The sequence below is a fragment of the Aquarana catesbeiana genome, linkage group LG01 (assembly GCF_042186555.1).
Source record: "Aquarana catesbeiana isolate 2022-GZ linkage group LG01, ASM4218655v1, whole genome shotgun sequence".
Taxonomy (NCBI): domain Eukaryota; kingdom Metazoa; phylum Chordata; class Amphibia; order Anura; family Ranidae; genus Aquarana; species Aquarana catesbeiana.
In genome coordinates, this window is record NC_133324.1 from 245591545 (window position 1) to 245612696 (window position 21152).

At 41.8% G+C, this 21152-nt stretch overlaps 1 protein-coding gene across 2 annotated transcripts in view; it reads right to left on the bottom strand.

The window, feature by feature from the left end:
* HIP1R (huntingtin interacting protein 1 related) overlaps nt 1–21152 on the bottom strand; it is a 244671-nt gene that overhangs the window by 106858 nt on the left and 116661 nt on the right. For both annotated transcript variants that reach the window (XM_073627456.1, XM_073627465.1), the window contains one exon: nt 20232–20378. In XM_073627456.1, coding sequence (XP_073483557.1) covers nt 20232–20378 — 147 coding nt within the window. The remainder of the gene's footprint in view (nt 1–20231; nt 20379–21152) is intronic.

Sequence of the window (21152 nt, forward strand, 5' to 3'; positions counted from 1 at the left end):
GCTCAATCTATCTTTGGATGCTCAATCTATCTTTGGATGCTCAATCCATCTTTAGATCCTGGATCTATTTTTAGATCCTGGATCTATTTTTAGATGCTCGATCTATTTTTAGATCCTGGATCTATGTTAGATGCTCGATCTATCTTTAGATGCTCAATCTATCTTTAAATGCTCAATCTATCTTTGAATGCTCAATCTATCTTTGGATGCTCAATCTATCTTTGGATGCTCAATCTATCTTTGGATGCTCAATCTATCTTTGGATGCTCAATCTATCTTTGGATGCTCAATCTATCTTTGGATGCTCAATCTATCTTTGGATGCTCAATCTATCTTTAGATCCTAGATCTATTTTTAGATCCTGGATCTATTTTTAGATCCTGGATCTATTTTTAAATACTGGATCTATTTATAGATGCTCAATCTATGTTTAGATGCTCAATCTATGTTTAGATTGAGCATCTAAAAATAGTTCCAGGATCTAAACATAGATTTAGCATCTAAAAATAGTTCCAGGATCTATTTTAAGATCCTGGAACTATTTTTAGATGCTCAATCTATGTTTAGATCCTGGATCTATGTTTAGATCCTGGATCTATGTTTAGATCCTGGATCTATGTTTAGATCCTGGATCTATGTTTAGATCCTGGATCTATTTTTAGATGCTCGATCTATTTTTAGATCCTGGATCTATCTTTAGCTGCACAATCTATTTTTAAATCCTGGATCTATGTTTAGCTGCTCAATCTATTTTTAGATCCTGGATCTATTTTTAGATCCTGGATCTATTTTTAGATCCTGGATCTATCTTTAGCTGCACAATCTATTTTTAGCTGCTCAATCTATTTTTAGATTCTGGATCTATTTTTAGATTCTGGATCTATGTTTAGATCCTCAATCTATGTTTAGATCCTCGATCTATCTTTAGATGCTCGACCTATTTTTAGATCTTCGATCTATCTTTAGATCCTAGATCTATTTTTAGATGATGCTCAATCTATTTTTAGATCCTGGATCTATTTTTAGATGCTCAATTTATTTTTAGATCCTGGATCTATCTTTAGATGCACAATCTATTTTTAGATCCTGGATCTATCTTTAGATGCACAATCTATTTTTAGATCCTGGATCTATCTTTAGATGCACAATCTATTTTTAGATCCTGGATCTATCTTTAGATGCACAATCTATTTTTAAATCCTGGGTCTATTTTTAGATGTGTAACATAAAAATAGATGCGCAACCAAATAAGTGAACAAATGAATATGTGCAACCAGCAAAAAGGAGCAAATTAACGAATTAATGAAAAAATAGCATAACCAATGTAAATTAATGAAAAGAAATGAGTGTCCACATAATGTGCCCTTCGGTGTGCACTCCTTTCAGTATAAACGGATAATGAACAAATAAGAGCAAGGAAAAATATCACAACTAGTGTAAACTAATAATAAAAAAAAAATAAATAAATGTCCATATATGATGTCATTCTAGATAAACTCCATTCAGTATGAGTCTTCAGTGCAAGACTTCAATATGAAGACAAACAGTTCTTTCCACTGTGTCACCCCACAGAATATCCCAAAAAAATATGAAGCCAAGGAAAATAAATGCCAGATGGCAGCTAACCAGAATTGTAGGATCCCTATTATGGAGATCATAGAGGCATATGAAGAAGAATATTTCAGGCGGGGGGAGCTAATTCACACATCCTCTCCTCCACCGGAAAATTCAAATGCTACAATGTACTCCGTAACACCCGTCTGGAAACAGGAGCTACAGAGTACATTGTAGCATTTGAATTTGCCGGTGGAGGAGAGGATGTTTGAATTAGCCCCCCCTGCCTGAAAGATTCTTCTTCATATGCCTCTATGATCTCCGTAATAGGGATCCTACAGTTCTGGTAAGCTGCCATCTGGCATTTATTTTCCTTGGCTTCATATTTTTTTGGATATTCTGTGGGGTAACACTGTGGAAAGAACTGTTTGCCTTCATATTGAAGTCTTGCACTGAAGGACCCATACTGAATGGAGTTTATCTAGAATGACATCATATATGGGACATTTATTTTTTTAATAGTTTACACTAGTGATATTTTTCCTTGCTCTTATTTGTTCATTATTCGTTTATACTGAAAGGAGTGCACACTGAAGGACACATTATATGGACACTCATTTCTTTTCATTAATTTACACTGGTCATGCTATTTTTTCATTAATTTGTTAATTTGCTCCTTTTTGCACATAATTATTTGCACATATTAGTTTGTGCATCTATTTTTATGTCACACATGATTTTGAACTCTATATTCCAGTTTTTTAGTTGCAGCACCATCACTTTACTGGTTTGATACCAAATACATTTTTATTTTATTTTATGAGCATTTTTAGTTAAAATAGGGGGCAGCGTGTATTTTTCCACGTTACAAAACATCTATTTTTAGATCCTCAATCTATGTTTAGATGCTCAATCTAGGTTTACATCCTGGATCTTTTTTTAGATTCTATTTTTAGATCCTGGTCTCGCCTGCTCGATCTATTTTTAGATCCTGGTCTCGCCTGCTCGATCTATTTTTAGATCCTGGTCTCGCCTGCTCGATCTATTTTTAGATCCTGGTCTCGCCTGCTCGATCTATTTTTAGATCCTGGTCTCGCCTGCTCGATCTATTTTTAGATCCTGGTCTCGCCTGCTCGATCTATTTTTAGATCCTGGTCTCGCCTGCTCGATCTATTTTTAGATCCTGGTCTCGCCTGCTCGATCTATTTTTAGATCCTGGTCTCGCCTGCTCGATCTATTTTTAGATCCTGGTCTCGCCTGCTCGATCTATTTTTAGATCCTGGTCTCGCCTGCTCGATCTATTTTTAGATCCTGGTCTCGCCTGCTCGATCTATTTTTAGATCCTGGTCTCGCCTGCTCGATCTATTTTTAGATCCTGGTCTCGCCTGCTCGATCTATTTTTAGATCCTGGTCTCGCCTGCTCGATCTATTTTTAGATCCTGGTCTCGCCTGCTCGATCTATTTTTAGATCCTGGTCTCGCCTGCTCGATCTATTTTTAGATCCTGGTCTCGCCTGCTCGATCTATTTTTAGATCCTGGTCTCGCCTGCTCGATCTATTTTTAGATCCTGGTCTCGCCTGCTCGATCTATTTTTAGATCCTGGTCTCGCCTGCTCGATCTATTTTTAGATCCTGGTCTCGCCTGCTCGATCTATTTTTAGATCCTGGTCTCGCCTGCTCGATCTATTTTTAGATCCTGGTCTCGCCTGCTCGATCTATTTTTAGATCCTGGTCTCGCCTGCTCGATCTATTTTTAGATCCTGGTCTCGCCTGCTCGATCTATTTTTAGATCCTGGTCTCGCCTGCTCGATCTATTTTTAGATCCTGGTTTCGCCTGCGCAATCTATTTTTAGATTCTGGTCTCGCCTGTGCAATCTATTTTTACATCCTGATCTCGCCTGCGCAATCTATTTTTACATCCTGGTCTCACCTGCGTGATCTATTTAGCGGCTTGCTATGGGGGATACTCTGCAGGCTTATAGACTGGTAAACTAAGGCATTATGATTAAATTCAAAGTAAAAGTCGATATATATATATATATTATGCTAGATGGAAGCTAAGCAGTGGGGACCTTGAGTGGAGAGTGAACAAGTTTTGCTTTTGACTGCTGGCGATTGCGGAGTTGCATTTTTAGGCTCTTTTTGGGGCTTTTTCTTGCAGCTTTTTAACACCTTTCTGTGTCACTTTTTAAAGCAGCCTTTTTTTTCTTTTCTTCCTTCAGCCTTCTAAATAAGGGGAGTGGTTAATTGGTCACAGATGCTTGAGGCCTATATACGTTTCTGTAGAACTCATTTTGAGCCTGCTCATCTTTGAGTTTGCTGGAACTTAGACCAAGTGGAGCTGGTGATTTAAAAACCAGAGTGCAAAACAGGAGGAGGTTATAACAGGGTTCAATGTACCCGTGTAGTGTGAGTGCGTACCTGTGTATTCTAAGTACAGGAGTGCTGCGAGTGCACAGGGGCTGTATTGAGTATTAGTGTCAGGCAGTAACTGTGTATTGTGAGTACCTGAATGTTGTCTAAGCAGTGTGTGGGGATCGTTAGTACTTGTGTATTGTGTATACTTGTGTATTGTGTGTGCACGTGGGTCTGCGAGTACCTGGGTATTGTCTTGTTGAGTATTAGTGTTAGGAAGCTAGTTGTCAGGTAATTTGGACAGGGTATAATCCCGAATCCTCATTAAACTAGTAGGCAAGATGAGCGGCTGGTGTGGAGCTGCAACTCTGTGTACATCTTGTGGCATGTATGCATTCCTTAATCATCCGATTGAGGGCGAATACTTCTGTGCAAAATATAAGCACATTGTTTCCCTGGAAGCCCAGGTTCTGAATCTGGGGAAGCAACTGTCAGCACTAAGAAGACCCTCCATACTAAAGGAGAGCCAGGAATGTACCCGGCAGGTGCCAGCACAGAGGCGGGTGGAGACAGAGTTGCAGGCACCAGAAAAGAGTAGATGGGTGACAGTCAGGAAAGATAGAGGGGGAAGTGCCATGGAGGCCAATGCAGGGCTGGAGCATCCCGATAAGTATGCTCCATTGAGTGACATTGGTGAAACCAGCCAGGGACCAGCACTGCTGGAGCTGAGGGACTCCCCTAGCTGCCAGGGGGAACAACTCCTTCAGTGAGAGTGGGGGGGGGGGGGAGCGAATGGAAAGGAAAGACAGATTCTGGTGGTAGGAAACTCCATTCTTAGAAGAACAGAGAGGGAAATCTGTGACAAAGACCTGATGCGGCGAACTGTATGCGGTCTACCGGGCGGTTGGGTTTGGCACATCATGAATCTGGTGGACAGATTACTGGGAGGGGCTGGGGAAGACGCGGCTGTCGTGGTGCACGCTGGCACTAATGACAAAGTCAGAGGCTGATGGAGTGTCCTAAATAACGATTTTAGGGAGTTGGAAGCTAAGCTGAGGAAAAGGACCTCCAAGGTAGTATTCTCAGGAATCGAGCCACACCAGAAAGTCAGAGGGAGATTAGTGAAGTAAACAAGTGAGGGCGAATACTTCTGTGCAAAATATAAGCACATTGTTTCCCTGGAAGCCCAGGTTCTGAATCTGGGGAAGCAACTGTCAGCACTAAGAAGACCCTCCATACTAAAGGAGAGCCAGGAATGTACCCGGCAGGTGCCAGCACAGAGGCGGGTGGAGACAGAGTTGCAGGCACCAGAAAAGAGTAGATGGGTGACAGTCAGGAAAGATAGAGGGGGAAGTGCCATGGAGGCCAATGCAGGGCTGGAGCATCCCGATAAGTATGCTCCATTGAGTGACATTGGTGAAACCAGCCAGGGACCAGCACTGCTGGAGCTGAGGGACTCCCCTAGCTGCCAGGGGGAACAACTCCTTCAGTGAGAGTGGGGGGGGGGGGAGCGAATGGAAAGGAAAGACAGATTCTGGTGGTAGGAAACTCCATTCTTAGAAGAACAGAGAGGGAAATCTGTGACAAAGACCTGATGCGGCGAACTGTATGCGGTCTACCGGGCGGTTGGGTTTGGCACATCATGAATCTGGTGGACAGATTACTGGGAGGGGCTGGGGAAGACGCGGCTGTCGTGGTGCACGCTGGCACTAATGACAAAGTCAGAGGCTGATGGAGTGTCCTAAATAACGATTTTAGGGAGTTGGAAGCTAAGCTGAGGAAAAGGACCTCCAAGGTAGTATTCTCAGGAATCGAGCCACACCAGAAAGTCAGAGGGAGATTAGTGAAGTAAACAAGTGGCTGAGGAGCTGGTGTAGTAAGGAGGGGTTTGGGTTCCTGGAGGACTGGGCCCACTTCTCAGTCTATCACCAGTGCTATAGAAGGGACAGACTGCACCTAAATGAGGAGGGTGCAGAATAGCTGGGAGTAAAGATGGCCAAAAAGTTAGAGGGGTTTTTAAACTAGGCGAAGGGGGGGGGGGTGGAGCCCAGAGGTAGAGACAGTCAGCGTGGAACATATTCCAGAGGGTAGTATTGGGGGCATTAGTGGTAGGTTGACTAAAGCACATAAACCCAAGGTAAGGATAGTAACAAGTCCTAGTTGCAATCTTGGGACGCCCAATAAGAGGATAGTATGTGACCGGTCTAAACTATGTGCCATGTTCACCAATGCCAGGAGCCTGGCGGACAAGTTAGGTGAACTAGAGATACTGTTGTACGAGGAGGATTTGGATTTTGTGGGAATTTCAGAGACCTGGTTTAACAGCTCTCATGATTGGCTATAGCCAGATGAGGATATACCAGATGAGGATAACTTACAAAGACAGCTGGCCATCGCAGCATGTGCCGGGTGGCAAGTGCCCTGTCAGGCTATGTTTACCCGGGTGATGCGGTTGGTATTACCACCTCTCCCTTCCCCAATGACGACTGTACTGATAGTCTCTTGAATCATTAGGGGGATCCACTCTCCTCTTAAGCGCACCATGATTTTTATGTGCCTTAAAAAGTTTAACCTGGCTATTTTTTGTTTCCAAGAAACTCACCTAACTGCAGATTCAGTGAAGTGCTTAGGGTACTCCTGGGTAGGGTGGGCATACCATTCCATGCATACGTCCCACTAACGAGGAGTTTGTGTGCATGTGATGGTACATGCTGCACTGGACTACCAAGAATTTGACAGGGAAATTGACTGATGGGCATTTTGTTTTCATACATTGTCGCATTGGTATTTCGACATGCATAATGGCCTGTGTGTATATCCCACCAACCTTTGTGGCGACAATGCTTCGGCTTCTAATATCGTATTTAGATGGGAGGCCTGAAGCGCCGATGATCATAATAGGAGATTTTAACGGTTGCTTAAACCCAGCCTTGGATAGACACCCAGCTCCTCAGTCCTCTGCCCTCTCCAGGGGTACTCCCTTGGTGAGGTTGATGCAAGAGGTGGGCTGGGTGAATATCTGGTGGCTTCATAATACAAATGTTAAGCAATTTTCAGGTTTTTCTAAACCACATGGCACTCCAGGATTTATCTTGCAATGGGCAACTCGAGCATGCTTCCGTTTGTCTCCGATCTAACCTACAGACCACGTAGTGTATCTTATCGCGCTCCCTTAATACTAAACATTATTGTATCCCCACCGGTTATATTATCCAAAGCCCCTTGGCAATTTAATGCATTCTGGTTAAAGTTATTCCGCTCACACAGGGAGATTGAGCGGGGCATGCAAGAGTTTTTTACATCTCAGGATCTATGAGGGGTTTGTTGATTGTGGAAATTAACAAAGGTTAACCACTTCCATACCGGGCCTATTCTGGCACTGCTCTCCAACATGTAAAAATCATAATTTTTTTGCTAGAAAATTACTCAGAACCCCCAAACATTATATATGTTTTTTTAGCAGATACCCTAGGGAATAAAACGGCAGTCATTACAACTTTTTATCTCGCACGGTATTTGCGCAACAATTTTTCAAACGCGTTTCATGAATTAAAAAATAACACAGTAAAGTTAGCCCAGTTTTTTTGTATACTGTGAAAGATGATGTTACGCCGAGTACCTAGATACCCAATATGTCACGCTTTAAAATTGCGCACACATTGATTGGCGCCAAGCATAGGTACTTAAAAATCTCCATAGGTGATGCTTTTTACAGGTTACCAGTTTAGAGTTACAGAGGAGGTCTAGTGCTAGAATTGTTGCTGGCGCTCTAATGCATGCGGCGATACCCCACATGTGTGGTTTGAATGGCGTTTAGATATGTGGGCGGGACTTACGTGTGCATTCGCTTCAGGGGCGTTTTAATTTATTTTTTTTAACTTTATTTTCTTTATTTTTACACTTTTTTACAATTTTTTTATCACTTTTATTCCTATTACAAGGAATGTAAACATCCCTCGTAATAGGAATGGTTCATGACAGGTCCTCTTGATGGAGAGTTGCGGGGTCAATACGACCCCGCATCTCTCCTCCAGGCTGGAAAGCATGAGATCGGAAAAAAAAATCCACAATCTGATGGCGCTGTGTTTACAACCGCGGCCCTGACGTGACGTCATAACGTCGCGCCCAGGCATCCGACGGTCATAAAGATGACTGGTGATCATCTGGTCACCAGTCATCTCTATGGCCATCATCTGGTGGTGGTTGAGTCCTTCTCCATGTCCCCGATGGCACGGGAGAGCCCGGAGAAGCACTGGATGCCGGCGGGGGGGTGTGGGGTGTCCCTTCCCATCACCTGTAAGAATGATCAAGTGGCGGAACTGCCGCTATGATCATTCTTATGGTGCACTGAATCGCCGGCTGAAAACAAGGCTGCAGGCATCATTCAGATATTCCCACTGAAAGCCAAAGACATCATATGACGTCCTTGGACTGGAAGTGGTTAAATGTGCCTCCTCTGGCCTAAAAGATGAAGTGGCAGCTCAGGTCTAAGAGCTGGAGCAAAGATACATTGCGGACCCTTCTGACTCTGCTAAGGAAGCCTGGTAGTCAGCCCAATCTGCCTATGAGCATTTGCTCTCCTTCACGGCTAAGAACAGGTTCTTCTCCAAGCAGACGTTCTTTGAGGAGGGGGAGAAAACTGGTCACCTATTGGAGCAGATTGCCACCTCTCAACAGCATTCCCCTGCAATAGGCGCAATTATTTCCTAAACAAGCAGTCCCCAGCTGACAATGTTGGCAGTAGGGCACTGCCACCATTAGACGCCACAAAGGCTTTTGATAGCATTGACTGGGCGTATCCATGGGCGGTACTAGAACGCTTTGGATTTGGCTCTCAGTATAATTCATGGGGGGCACGCCTGCTCTATGCTCAACCACAGGCCGCGATTAGGGCATTTGGAAAACTCTCTCACACCTTTGCTTTGAAGAGAGGTACTAGGCATGGGTGCCGTTTATCACCTGTCCTGTTTGCCTTGGCGATAGAGCCTCTGGCGATTAGGATTAGGTCCCATTCTAGTATTGTTGGCTGTATTGTTGGCTGTAGCTACAGGAACATACAGGAAAACATGATGCTATATGCCGATGACACGGTGCTAGGTGACACAGATACCTTCCGTATGGGAAGCCATGGCCGCTATTATAGAATTTGGTGGTTTCTCAATAAATTGGTAAAATCTGCTCTGATGTTATTGGATGGAAATGAGACACAAACACCGGCATGCCCCGTACCGATTGCATCCTCATTGAAGTACTTGGGGGTCCAGGTAGCATCGCATCACCGAGACTTTTGTCACCTGAATATTTCTCCCCTTCTTCAGCGCTTTGGGGATCACATTAAAACATGGAACTCCCTCAATTTATCAGTGGCAGGATGGATAAATCTAATCAAAATGATTCTTATGCCGCACTTACTTTACTTCCTGCATAACACTTTAATGGTGATCCCATTAAAAATCTTTAGAATAGTCAACACACTTTTCCGTACCCCAATTTGGAAGGATGGTTTTCCCAGAATCAAGCTAGAACATTTACAAAGGCCCAAAGATACAGGTTTGCTTTGCCCAACCCATGGTTGTATTATTTAGTGGCTCAGCTACAACACCTTATAGGCACCATCTGCAGGGGGAATGAGGTGGATGGCACTGAGCCCAACTCCTCCACAGTGGTGATATCTCACACCACCCATAGAGGTTCCATTTCACAGGCTCTTGAAGCGCAGGCTTTCGGATTACCGCACAAACGTTACCCAACCTATAACCTCATTGAGAAGGTCTGGAACAAGACCAAATACCTTCAGAAGGTAACAGGCTATACGGAATATAGTCCCATATGGCTTAATGATACTTATATGAAGCTGGCAAAATTGCAGAGCAATGCTAAGTGGACAGAATATGGGGTAACGCATCTTAAATATCCCATAATGGGGTACTTCTGACATTTGCTGCGTTGCAGAATAAGTTAAACATACCACCCTCTATGCATTTTTATTATATGCAGCTGCAACACACGGTTAAGGCACAGAGTGAATCCTCGAAATGGCACCTATCTCCAACTTCGTTGTTCAGTCTCATTAGGGATGCCGTCTCATCCAAAGGCCATGCTTCTACAGTCTTACCTGAGGCGACATCCCCTGAGAGTGATGGAACGTTGGCAACGTGATGTTGGCCAACTGGAAGGTGAACAATGGGAGGAGGCCTTTCAGGCTGTGGTCACTTGCGAATTAAATGTATCGCAAAGGCTAGCTAAACTGTATATCCTTCTGAGGGTGTATTTTACTCCTCACAGACTACACTTGATGGGCCTACAAACACAATCTACCTGTACAAGGTGTAACCTTTTGTGGCATTGTCCGAAACTGCATTCCTACTGGGCGGCGGTGGTGAATAGAGTCAACTCAGGTGACCCTTCCCTTAGACCCAAAGGCTTGTTTATTGGGTATATTGGAAGAGTACGATACTGGTGTGCATTTCCCGTACGGTATATGGGAAATGCACACCAGCGAGGATATACCGTATATACTCGAATATAAGTCGAATTTTTCAGCCCATTTTTTGGGCTGAAAAAAAGCCACCTCGACTTCTACTCGAGTCAGTGAATAAGAAATGCACGAAATGGAGGAGAAAAGGGGGCGGGGCCGTGCCGCTGGGTGGCGCTCGTGAATGGCCCGGAATCACTGTGCCGTATGTCAAAGGAGGCGGGACATCACTACCGCGGCGGCTGCATCTGACACAGCGCGATTTCACATGCGGTGAGTGAAATAACAGTACTCCACTCCAGTACCATATACAGTACCAGAACCATATGTTATGTGATCTTATGTTTTATATATAGACCAGATTGTGTGACATTTACAATGGCTACCATATATATAATGGGCACTGGCAGGCTATATACCGGTATAATGGGCACTGGCAGGCTATATACCGGTATAATGGGCACTGGCAGGCTATATACCGGTATAATGGGCACTGGCAGGCTATATACCGGTATAATGGGCACTGGCAGGCTATATACCGGTATAATGGACACTGGCAGGCTGTATATAATGGACACTGGCAGGCTGTATATAATGGACACTGGCAGGCTGTATATAATGGACACTGGCAGACTGTATATAATGGACACTGGCAGGCTGTATATAATGGACACTGGCAGGCTGTATATAATGGACACTGGCAGGCTATATACCGGCATAATGGACACTGGAAGGCTGTATATAATGGGCACTGGCAATCTGCATTTCATGGGCACTGGCAAGCTGCATTTCATGGGCACTGGTAGAATGTATATTATGAGCCCTAACACAGGCTGCTCTATGCAAACAGTCATGTCATCACATTCTGTAATATCATCAGCCTGCATTAGGCCTCAAACTATACAAGTCTTTTTTTTTATCCTGTTAGAAATGGATCCCAATACGTCTATCGGTAATCTTGGACCAAAACAAAAACGCAGTTCATACGAAGCTGGTTTCAAACTTAAGGTTGTGTCAAGAGCAGAAGAAAGCAATAACTGTAGGGAATTTTGTGTTAGTGAAAAACTAGTGAGGGACTGGCGGAAAATGAAAGCTGACTTGGAAAAGATTCCAAAGGATAAAAAAGCTTGAAGTGGTTTAACAACTTCATATGGGGCTCTAGAGACTGAATTGCATAAATGGGTTATGGAGTGTCGTCAAAATGGTTACTGCGTAACACGCATGGGAATTCGCTTACGTGCCCTTCAAATGGCTAAAGATTACAAATTAAAAGCACCAGGCATTGAAAATGTTGTTGCATCAGCAGGATGGTGTACCCGTTTCATGAATAGGTTTGTCCTATGTTTACGGCAAAGAACAAAGATTTCACAGAAGCTGCCAAAAGACCTTGATGAAAAAGTGATGTCATTCCATTCATTCATCATAAAACAAAGAAGGATCCATAACTATGACCTGGGAGATATTGGAATTATGGATGAAACACCTATGACCTTTGATCTTCCAAGCAACAGAACTGTGGCAAGTTTGGGAGCCAAAACTATTTTTCTCAGAACCACAGGAAATGAAAAAAACCATTGCACAGTCGTTCTGTCATGTTTGGCTAATGGAACCAAACTGCGGCCTGTCATTAATTTTAAAAGAAAGACCTTGCCTAAAAATGTTAAATTCCCAGCACGAATTACAGTGCGCGCACATATTAAAGGCTGGATGGATGAAGACGGAACAAAAAAATGGCCGACCAGGAGCAGCCTTAAAGAAAAAACCATCATTGCTAGTTCGGGATATGTTCAGAGCCCACACGTCTGATGACATAAAAAAATTGGCAAAATCTTCTCAAGTTACTTTGCCCGTTATTCCAGGTGGGCTTACACCTGTATTGCAGCCGCTAGATGTGTGTTTAAATAAACCTTTCAAAGACCGCGTGCGAAAGTAGTGGCATGAATGGATGTCATCTGGTCAAGCTCGACTGACAAAAGGTGGAAATCTCATGAAGCCCGACACAGAATTGATAACAACGTGGGTTCGTGATGCATGGGAAGAGATTCCGGAGGACATGGTGCAACGCGCCTTCAAGAAATGTGGCCTTAGTAATGCTATGGATGGCAGTGAAGACAGCGCTTTGTTTGAGAACGACAGCAGTGACGGTGATGACTGCGAACTCGGTGATGATGACAAGGTCTATGCTGATAACCTCACACCAGCTAATGCTGAAGCTTTGTTTGGACATACAGATGATGAGGAGGAATCCAGTTTTGAAGGATTTTAACTCTTGTGTTTTAGCTTCGTTGCTGATTGAGCTAAGGTTTTTGTACTTTTAAAAGTTATTGTTGATACCATATAGTTTTTATTGACCCTCTTTTCCACTTACAGAGCTAGTTTACTGTTTTTCTTTGAAATAAATATTCAAAAACGTTATTGGTATCTATTTTTTTTTTTTTATTTACCAGTAGCTGCTGCATTTCCCACCCTAGTCTTATACTCGAGTCAATAAGTTTTTCCCATTTTTTTTTGTGGTAAATTAGGGCCTCGACTTATACTCGAGTATATACGGTACTTAGAGCCTTGTTCCAGGCACAAAAGCTGATCATCATGATACATTGGAAGTCGAACGACCCCCCCCCTCCCCCACTTGAATGGGTTCAAAATATAGATGAGCTGTTAAGAATGGAAAAATATATCTACCAACATTGGGGTAATGCGTAAAAATTTGAGAGGTTATGGGCACTGTGGTTGGATGTTTAGGGGCTTGCACCGGTAGATTTGACCATAGGCTGCTTAGGCTCAATGATGGTTAGTTTGGTTCATCTATGCAAGGTAGAATGATAGCAAATTCGAGAGGTGACAGTTAGTTCTCTGTGATGGTTTGGTGTGGCTTTGGTTTATCTTTTTTTGAAAATTGTCTTTGGTAAAGTAATATTGTGTTTAAGATTTTTCTGGATTTGATCTCAGTGGCGGGTGTGTTTCCGCTGTAACTTACACTGTTAAGTACTGTTGGTAATGTATGCTGCTGCATTTTCAATAAAAATCTTTGTAGGATTATAAAAAAAGGAGATCTATATAGTAGAATCAGGACATCCTTCTGCTGGTGACCCCGTTAGTGGTGCATCCTGGAATTCTATTCGCTTTTCCAACTGCCTGGTCACACTGTTTGCAAATGAGCAAATCTTTTTTCCTCTGTGGTGCTGGCCAAACCTGTACCCCCAATACTGTAATCTGTCAGGGTATTATTTTTTCCTAGGTGCATTATTTTACATTTAGAAACATTGAACTGCAGTTTCCACTGCTTTGACCAATCTTCACGCAATGCCAAATCATGTTCTCCAGTGAGTGAAAAAAGTATTTGATCTCTTGCTGATTTTGTATGTTTGCCCACTGACAAAGAAATAATCAGTCTATAATTTTAATGGTAGGTTTATTTTAACAGTGAGAGAGGCAGAACAACAAAAAAATCCAGAAAAACACATTTCAATAAAGTTATAAATGGATTTGCATTTTAATGAGTGAAATAATTATTTGACCCCTTCACACAACATGACTTCGTACTTGGTGGCAAAACCATTGTTGGCAATCACAGAAGTCAGACGTTTCTTGTAGTTGGCCACCAGGTTTGCACACATCTCAGGATGGATTTTGTCCCACTCCTCATTGCAAATCCTCTCAAAGTCATTAAGGTTTTGAGGCTGACGTTTGGTAACTCAAACCTTCAGGCCCCTCTTCATATTTTCTATGGGATTAAGGTCTGGACTGGCTAGGCCGCTCCAGGACCTTAATGTGCTTCTTCTTGAGCCACTCCTTTGTTGCCTTGGCCGTGTGTTTTGAGTCATTGTCATGCTGGAATACCCATCCATGACCCATTTTCAATACCCTGTCTGAGGGAAGTAGGTTCTCACCCAAGATTTGATAGTACATGGCCCCATCCATTGCCCCTTTGATGCGGCGAAATTGTCCTGTCCTCTTAGCAGAAAAACATCCCCAAAGCATGATGTTTCCACCTACATATTGACGGTGGGGATGGTGTTCTTTGGGTCATAGGCAGCATTCCACCTCCTCCAAAGACAGCGAGTTGAGTTGATGCCAAAGATCTTGATTTTTGTTTTTGTCTGACCACAACACTTTCACCCAGTTCTCCTCTGAATCATTCAGATGTTCACTAGACGGGTCTGTACATGTGCTTTTTTGAGCAGGGGACCTTGCGGGAGTGCAGGATTTCAGTCCTTCGTGGTGTAGTGTATTTCCAATTGTTTTCGAGGCAACTATGGTCCCAGCTGCCTTGGAGCCCCAGACCGAGGGAGATTGAACTTTATTTTGTGTTTCTTCCATTTGCGAATACTCGCACCAACTGTTGTCACCCTCTCACCAAGCTGCTTGGCAATGGTCTTGTAGCCCATTCCAGCCTTGTGTAGGTCTACAATCTTTTCCCTGACATCCTTGGACAGCTCTTTGGTCTTGGCCATGGTAGAGAGATTGGAATCTGATTGATTGGTTCTATGGATAGGTGACTTTTATAAAGCTAACAAGCGGAGATTAGAAACACTACCTGTAAGACTGCTCCTAATCTCAGCTCATTACCTGTATATCATGTGGGATATGGGATCAAATACTTATTTCACTCATTAAAAATGCATATCAATTTATAACTTTTTTGAAATGCGTTTTTCTGGATATTTTTGTTATTCTGTCTCTGACTGTTAAAATAAACCTACCATTAAAATTATAGACTGATCATTTCTTTGTCAGTGGGCAAACGTTTTTTCCCCTCACTGTATGCTACATAGCGCCAGGGATATCAATTTTATTACACACCTTTGTGTCATCAGCAAAAATGCATAAATTACCCAAAAAACCTTTAGTTATATCACTTACAGATTAAATAAAACAGGAACTAGTACAGAGCTTTGTGGTACACCACTAGTGACTGCTCTCTCTTCTAAATGAACCCCATTTACAACCGCACTCTGGTATGCATCCTGTAGCCAACTGCACTGAACCAACCAAGGGTTAAGTCCTAGTTTGCACAACTTTTGTATTAGATTATGTGGAACTGTATCAAACGCCTTTCCGAAATCAAGATATGCTATGTCCACAGCACCACCCCAGTCCAAAACATTAGTAATATAGTCAAAGAATTAAATCAGATTAGCCTGACATAATCTGCCCTCAGTAAAGCCATGCTGCTTTGGGTCTAGCAAGTTGTGCTTTTAAGTGATTGAGTCCTTTTAGGAGCGATTCCATTAACTTTACAGGAGTGGTTCCATTGACAATGGGTGCAGAGACCACTCCTCCGGGCCTAGGCATTTTCTAGAAAGGCTTGTTTTTCGCTTAGGACAGCCTGGCTTCTTGGCACCCCCTTGATAGTTTATGTGGCCATTGCTGTGGTACTGTCTAACTGTTCTCTGACTGGGTGACCTGTGTTGTAGAGATAATCTGATGGCTCTCAGTTCCAACTCCAACAAGGACCAGGTCTCCCTGGACAGTCAGGGAATGGTAAAGTCAACTCTAAACATATAAAAATATATATATATAAGTAAAAGTACTCTCATGCACCAATTAGATGGCAAAAGCAGATCATATAATTGGTTTTCTAAGACTCTATATTGAACAAAGGAAATATGCAAATCATAAATTCCCAAACACCTAAACAGTTAACGTAATAAAGATATAGAACATGTCCATATATAGCAAAGTGACTGGGCCAGATGAAATGATGTCCAAAGGCCCACACAGTCCAGAAGGACGGGTTGGTCTGTGTGCTACCGGCCGGCGCACCAGACACCAAAGCGCTTTTTTCTGCTTGCTTATGTAAGTGCAATACTGTTTTTATACTCAATAAACTTGAAAGTTTTACACTATGGAGCACTTTTTATCTTTCCATGCTATATACATCCATTCATGAGTTTGGAATGAAATGAGGAGTGTTGAAATGTTATGAGGGCCCTTGAGCGGTTCTGGAGATCCTTTTATCACCCCAATACACCGAGGACAGTTGGTGCACCTGACACGTTCTGAAGGGCTTATTATATACAGGCTTCTCTTGATCCTCTGTAATGGGGGATCACGGGCTTCCGGTAAGCAGTAACCCCTTATATTTTGGTGGTGGATTTCCGCACTAGTCCTTCATTCAACTGTGAAGAATATACTTTTTATGGATGGACACTTATCATTGTTCTACTTCACGGGTGTTATCACTGTGTGGGCCTTTGGACATCATTTCATCTGGCCCATTCACTTTGCTATATATGGACATGTTCTATATCTTTATTACATTAACTGTTTAGGTGTTTGGTAATTTATGATTTGCATATTTCCTTTGTTCAATATAGGGTCTTAGAAAACCAATTATATGACCTGCTTTTTGCCATCTAATTGGTGCATGAGAGCACTTTTAATTTATATATATTTTTATATGTTTAGCGCGATTTTATGTTTTCCAATTTGATTACTGTATTTATGTTGTGCAGGAGAATTGCTGTTTTGCATATATGGTATTTCACTTAACCATTGGGATTTGGCACATAATTTTTGCAATTTTCTTTTGACCTTGGTGCAGTTTGTTTTTCCTTTTTCGTAAGGTCAACTCTAGCCTATAAGGCTGGCATCTGTTGTCACCTTCCAGTATCCAAAAGGTGAGGACCGAACCAAGTCATTGAGAGTTTTATCTGGCTGAACAGAAGCAATCAGCAGTCCAAGGATTGAATTCTCGTTACACATTGTGAGTATGCCAGATTGAAGTTGAGTGAAACTGGGCAAAGGGAAATAAAGAAGGTTCCCATCAAGCCCAAAATCTTCATGCAGGAGCAAGCTGAGGGGTACCATTTTGACCTGAGGGTCCTCATGCGGTGCTTTAGGGAAGCATCCTTTTCTTGGGGAATAACATTTCTGGCTTGGGCTGTGGGGGGATCCCCAGTGGGATACTCACGGCTCTCGATTGGGTTCTTCATGCTTGAATATAGAAACCAGTATCACCCATGTGCTGACTGTGTACCTTTGGCTCTCTTTCTGCAGAAGATGGCAGCAGGAAAGCAGTAACACTCTGTAGGTATTCTCAACAGATCAGGCATGCAGAAAGATGTCTTCCAGCAGGTGTTAACCACTTGCCGCGTCCCCCATGTGTTCACCGGACACAGTGAAATGTGAATCACTGTACTTTGGGTCCGGTGATCATGTGATTGCTATGCGATCACGATTACGTCAACAAAGCAACCTGCATCAATATGATTCATAACAGCTTTGCTTCCTTTACTAGTGAGCTGTGATTAGCCCACAGCTATCACTTGGTACCTGAGACAATCACAGCACCCTGTACTATGTGATTAACTGTAGCCAATCAGAGATCACTAGTACTCACAGCGGTCAGCCCATTCATGACAGTTCAAAGCATTGCTGGTACAATAATCTTCATTGTACCAGCAAAGTTAAAAAAAAAAATCCTTGATCACCCCCTCAGAGTAGTACAATCTTACTATAGTAACAATGAACTACTGTGATGAAAGTATTTTTTTTTAAATAGTAAAAAAATAACAGTAAAAAAAATTAAATAATTTTAAATATTGAATAAAAGAAAAGGTTACATTTTATTTTTAGTTTAACAAGCTGTCACCAGTCCGTGTCCCTGATCACCGCCACACCAGTCATATCATGATGCTCTACTGCGCTGGTGATAGTATGTAAAAAAAAAAAAACTCCAATAAACTTGTCATGCCTACTACCTCAGACTGTCTAGTTTTCAAAAAGGGGTAATTTGGGGGGTATTTGGGGGGTATTTGCACTGTCCTGACATTTTAAGGGCCTCAAGAAATTAGATTGGTCGTCAGTACATCAGGATTAATCAATTTTCACAGTGCCAATTGGATTGGTCATGAAGGGGGAAGGGGTAAAATCTTCCAGAGCTTAAGTGGCTAATGAATTTCCAGTTTACGGCTGCGATTGGCCCATAGCAATCACATGGTACCTGGCCACATGTACAATGCGATTAGCTGTAGCCAATCACAGATCACAACCAAAGACAAGCTGTCCATGAACGTTAACCCATTAATGACAGCTAAAACTATTGCTTATACAGTGATTATTTATATGCCAGAACTGTAAAAAAAACAACCCAGAGTAGTATAATACAGTATACTGAACTACTCTGATGAATGTTACAAAAAAAAAAAAAAATGTAAAGAAAAGGAAAAATAAAATAAAATTAGAATAAAAATATAACAAAAATCTTTTTTTTTTTTTTTTTTTTTTTTACATATGGTCACCAGTCAGTATTCCTGATCACCACTACACCATATGATGATGCTGTACTGCACTGGTGACAGTACATAAAAAAGAAAACAATTGTGAAAATTGGTTTATTTCATTTCTTTAGTTTCCAAAAAAAGTGTGAGAAAAAATATTACAGACTTCAAAAACTTGCCATGTCTATTGCTAAATACCTTGGACTGTCTACTTTCCAAAAAGAGGTCATGGGGGGGGGGTTGTCCTTTTCTGGCATTTTAAATGCCTCAAGAAATGATAGACCACAAGGATTGATCAATATATATATATATAAAATCAGTTTGTAGATGTTAGAACTTTCACAGAAACCATTTAATTTACAGTTATTGGTATTTTTTGTTTATATCGCAAAAAAAGAAAAAAAAAACAGTGGTGGTCAAAATTATATAAAATTTACTTTGCGCATAATGTTGCATGACTGCACAATTACTAGTTAAAGCAGCACAGTGCTGAATAGCAAAAAATGGCCTGGTCATGAAGGGGGTAAAACTTTCTGGAGGTCAAGTCAGGATAGTAAAAAGAAACCAGAAAAACTAACAAACACACAGGGAAATCCCTGTCCTACCTCATCCAGGTTGTTAGTTCTATTAGAGAGTTTCAGACTTTGACCATTATGGTGTGCATATCCCAAAAAGGGGTCTTCAGAATCTAGGAACCATAGAAATGGACCATGGCCCTGCATGTGTAAAGCACCCTATGGTAAACTACACGCATTGCATTCCAAGTGAGCGCACAACGTAGAATGCAGTGCTCAAAGCAGAGATTACAGGCTGGCTCCACACAGTGAAGCCCAGTTATATTCACCAAGGTACACGTCGAGGACAACCGATTTGGAAAACTGTTAGGATGCCCAGGGTAGTAAGCAGGTAGATTTTGATAAACATTTGAGAGAAAAAAATTTAATGTAAAAATAAAAAAAAAATAAAAAAATTCTCTAGAGGAGAAAAGTGCATGACCTAAGGACACTAGCAAAAAATTGAATTTCACTGAGTGGGCAAAATTAAATGACTTGTTCTAGCAAGTGTTTGTAGCGTCCAGTCACGTGAAGCTGTATATAACCCATGGTCTAAGAATACAAGTCCTGTGTCCTATACGGTACGATTAAAATAAGCAATATATGCATTTTCTGGTTCATTCATAATGAATGGGATGCCTTAATGCAACACACATTAAAGCACTAAAACAGGCCAGCAAAATTCTGAATGGGCTTTTAAGGTGTTCTATACCTATGCAGAAATATCTCTCTCTCATGTGCTTGCTGTAGCCGAGAGATCAACCACCATGAATCTCCCCCCCAAACAAAAACAAAAAAAAGAGGTTCCAGATGGGTTAGAGGCATTTTCAAGCTCACTTCAAAATCTCTGCTGCCAATAAATAGAGCATTCAATACACACATTCCTATCTGTTCAATCGCTACACTTTGGAATATTTTTCATCTGAATGCTAAGAATACCAACGATGCCACTGTTTTTTTTTTGCGCTAACTTTAATCAACGATCTGAGAACAAATAATCAAAACTGCAGAAGGACATTTTAATATAAGTCCATCACAAGTGGAAAACCCACAATAAAACTGTATTCACCTGCTGTTCCACTGGCTGGGCATTGCTGATCTCAATCAGAGATTCAGTTTGTGGCGGTTCTTCCTCCTCTGGAACTTCATTGGCCATTACCACCACAGGCTTCACGTGTTCTTCTAGTGCTGAGGCTCTCAAAAAGTTGGGTGGGTTCTATTTACATGAAAACAAAATGACATTTCTACCAGATTTTTATATACAAGGGACAACAGAAAAATACCTTACAATAAATATCAAGAATATACTGAATAATACCACAAGTACAAAAATAAGAGTGGAAGAAGCATATACTTCTGATCATGTACGTTCTCAGAGTGGCTAGAAGACAGAAAGGTATGTAGGTGCTGTAAAATGCAGAACTGTGCTGCTGCTTCTATTTACGCTAAAAAAGGTACACATTATTATGGATTGCTTTGTAAGAAGTGTACTAACACATTCTTGTTATACATGTAAAATCTTAAGTCTGGCTGTTTGCTTTAACTGCAGTGCAGAAAACAGAAATCAGGGCCATTGTTATGCTGTCCTGCAGGGGTACCAGGATTAGACAACAAAGAGCTGTAGTGACTCTAGAAGCAACATCATTTCTGCCACTTTGCTGCAGTGATAAGTCTGCAGCTGCAGAACCGGTTTCTCAGTTTGCATTAAAATGTATTTCCCATAATCAAGAAGGTTTAAGCTAAGACCCCTTTCACACCAAGGCGCTTCAAAGACGCCCTAAAACGCCTTAGCGTTATTACCGCGTTTTTACAGCGTTTTAGGGGGGTTAGCGGTAAAATTAACGCAACGCTGCAGGTGTTTTAACAGCGTTTTTCAAGCGTTATTGAAGCATGTGTTATTGATGCTATCTTTCTGCTTGCATGTTTATCCTTTGTGAGATCATGTAAAACAAGCAGTGTCTTGTAAAGTAACAAGCAGTGTCTTGTTTTA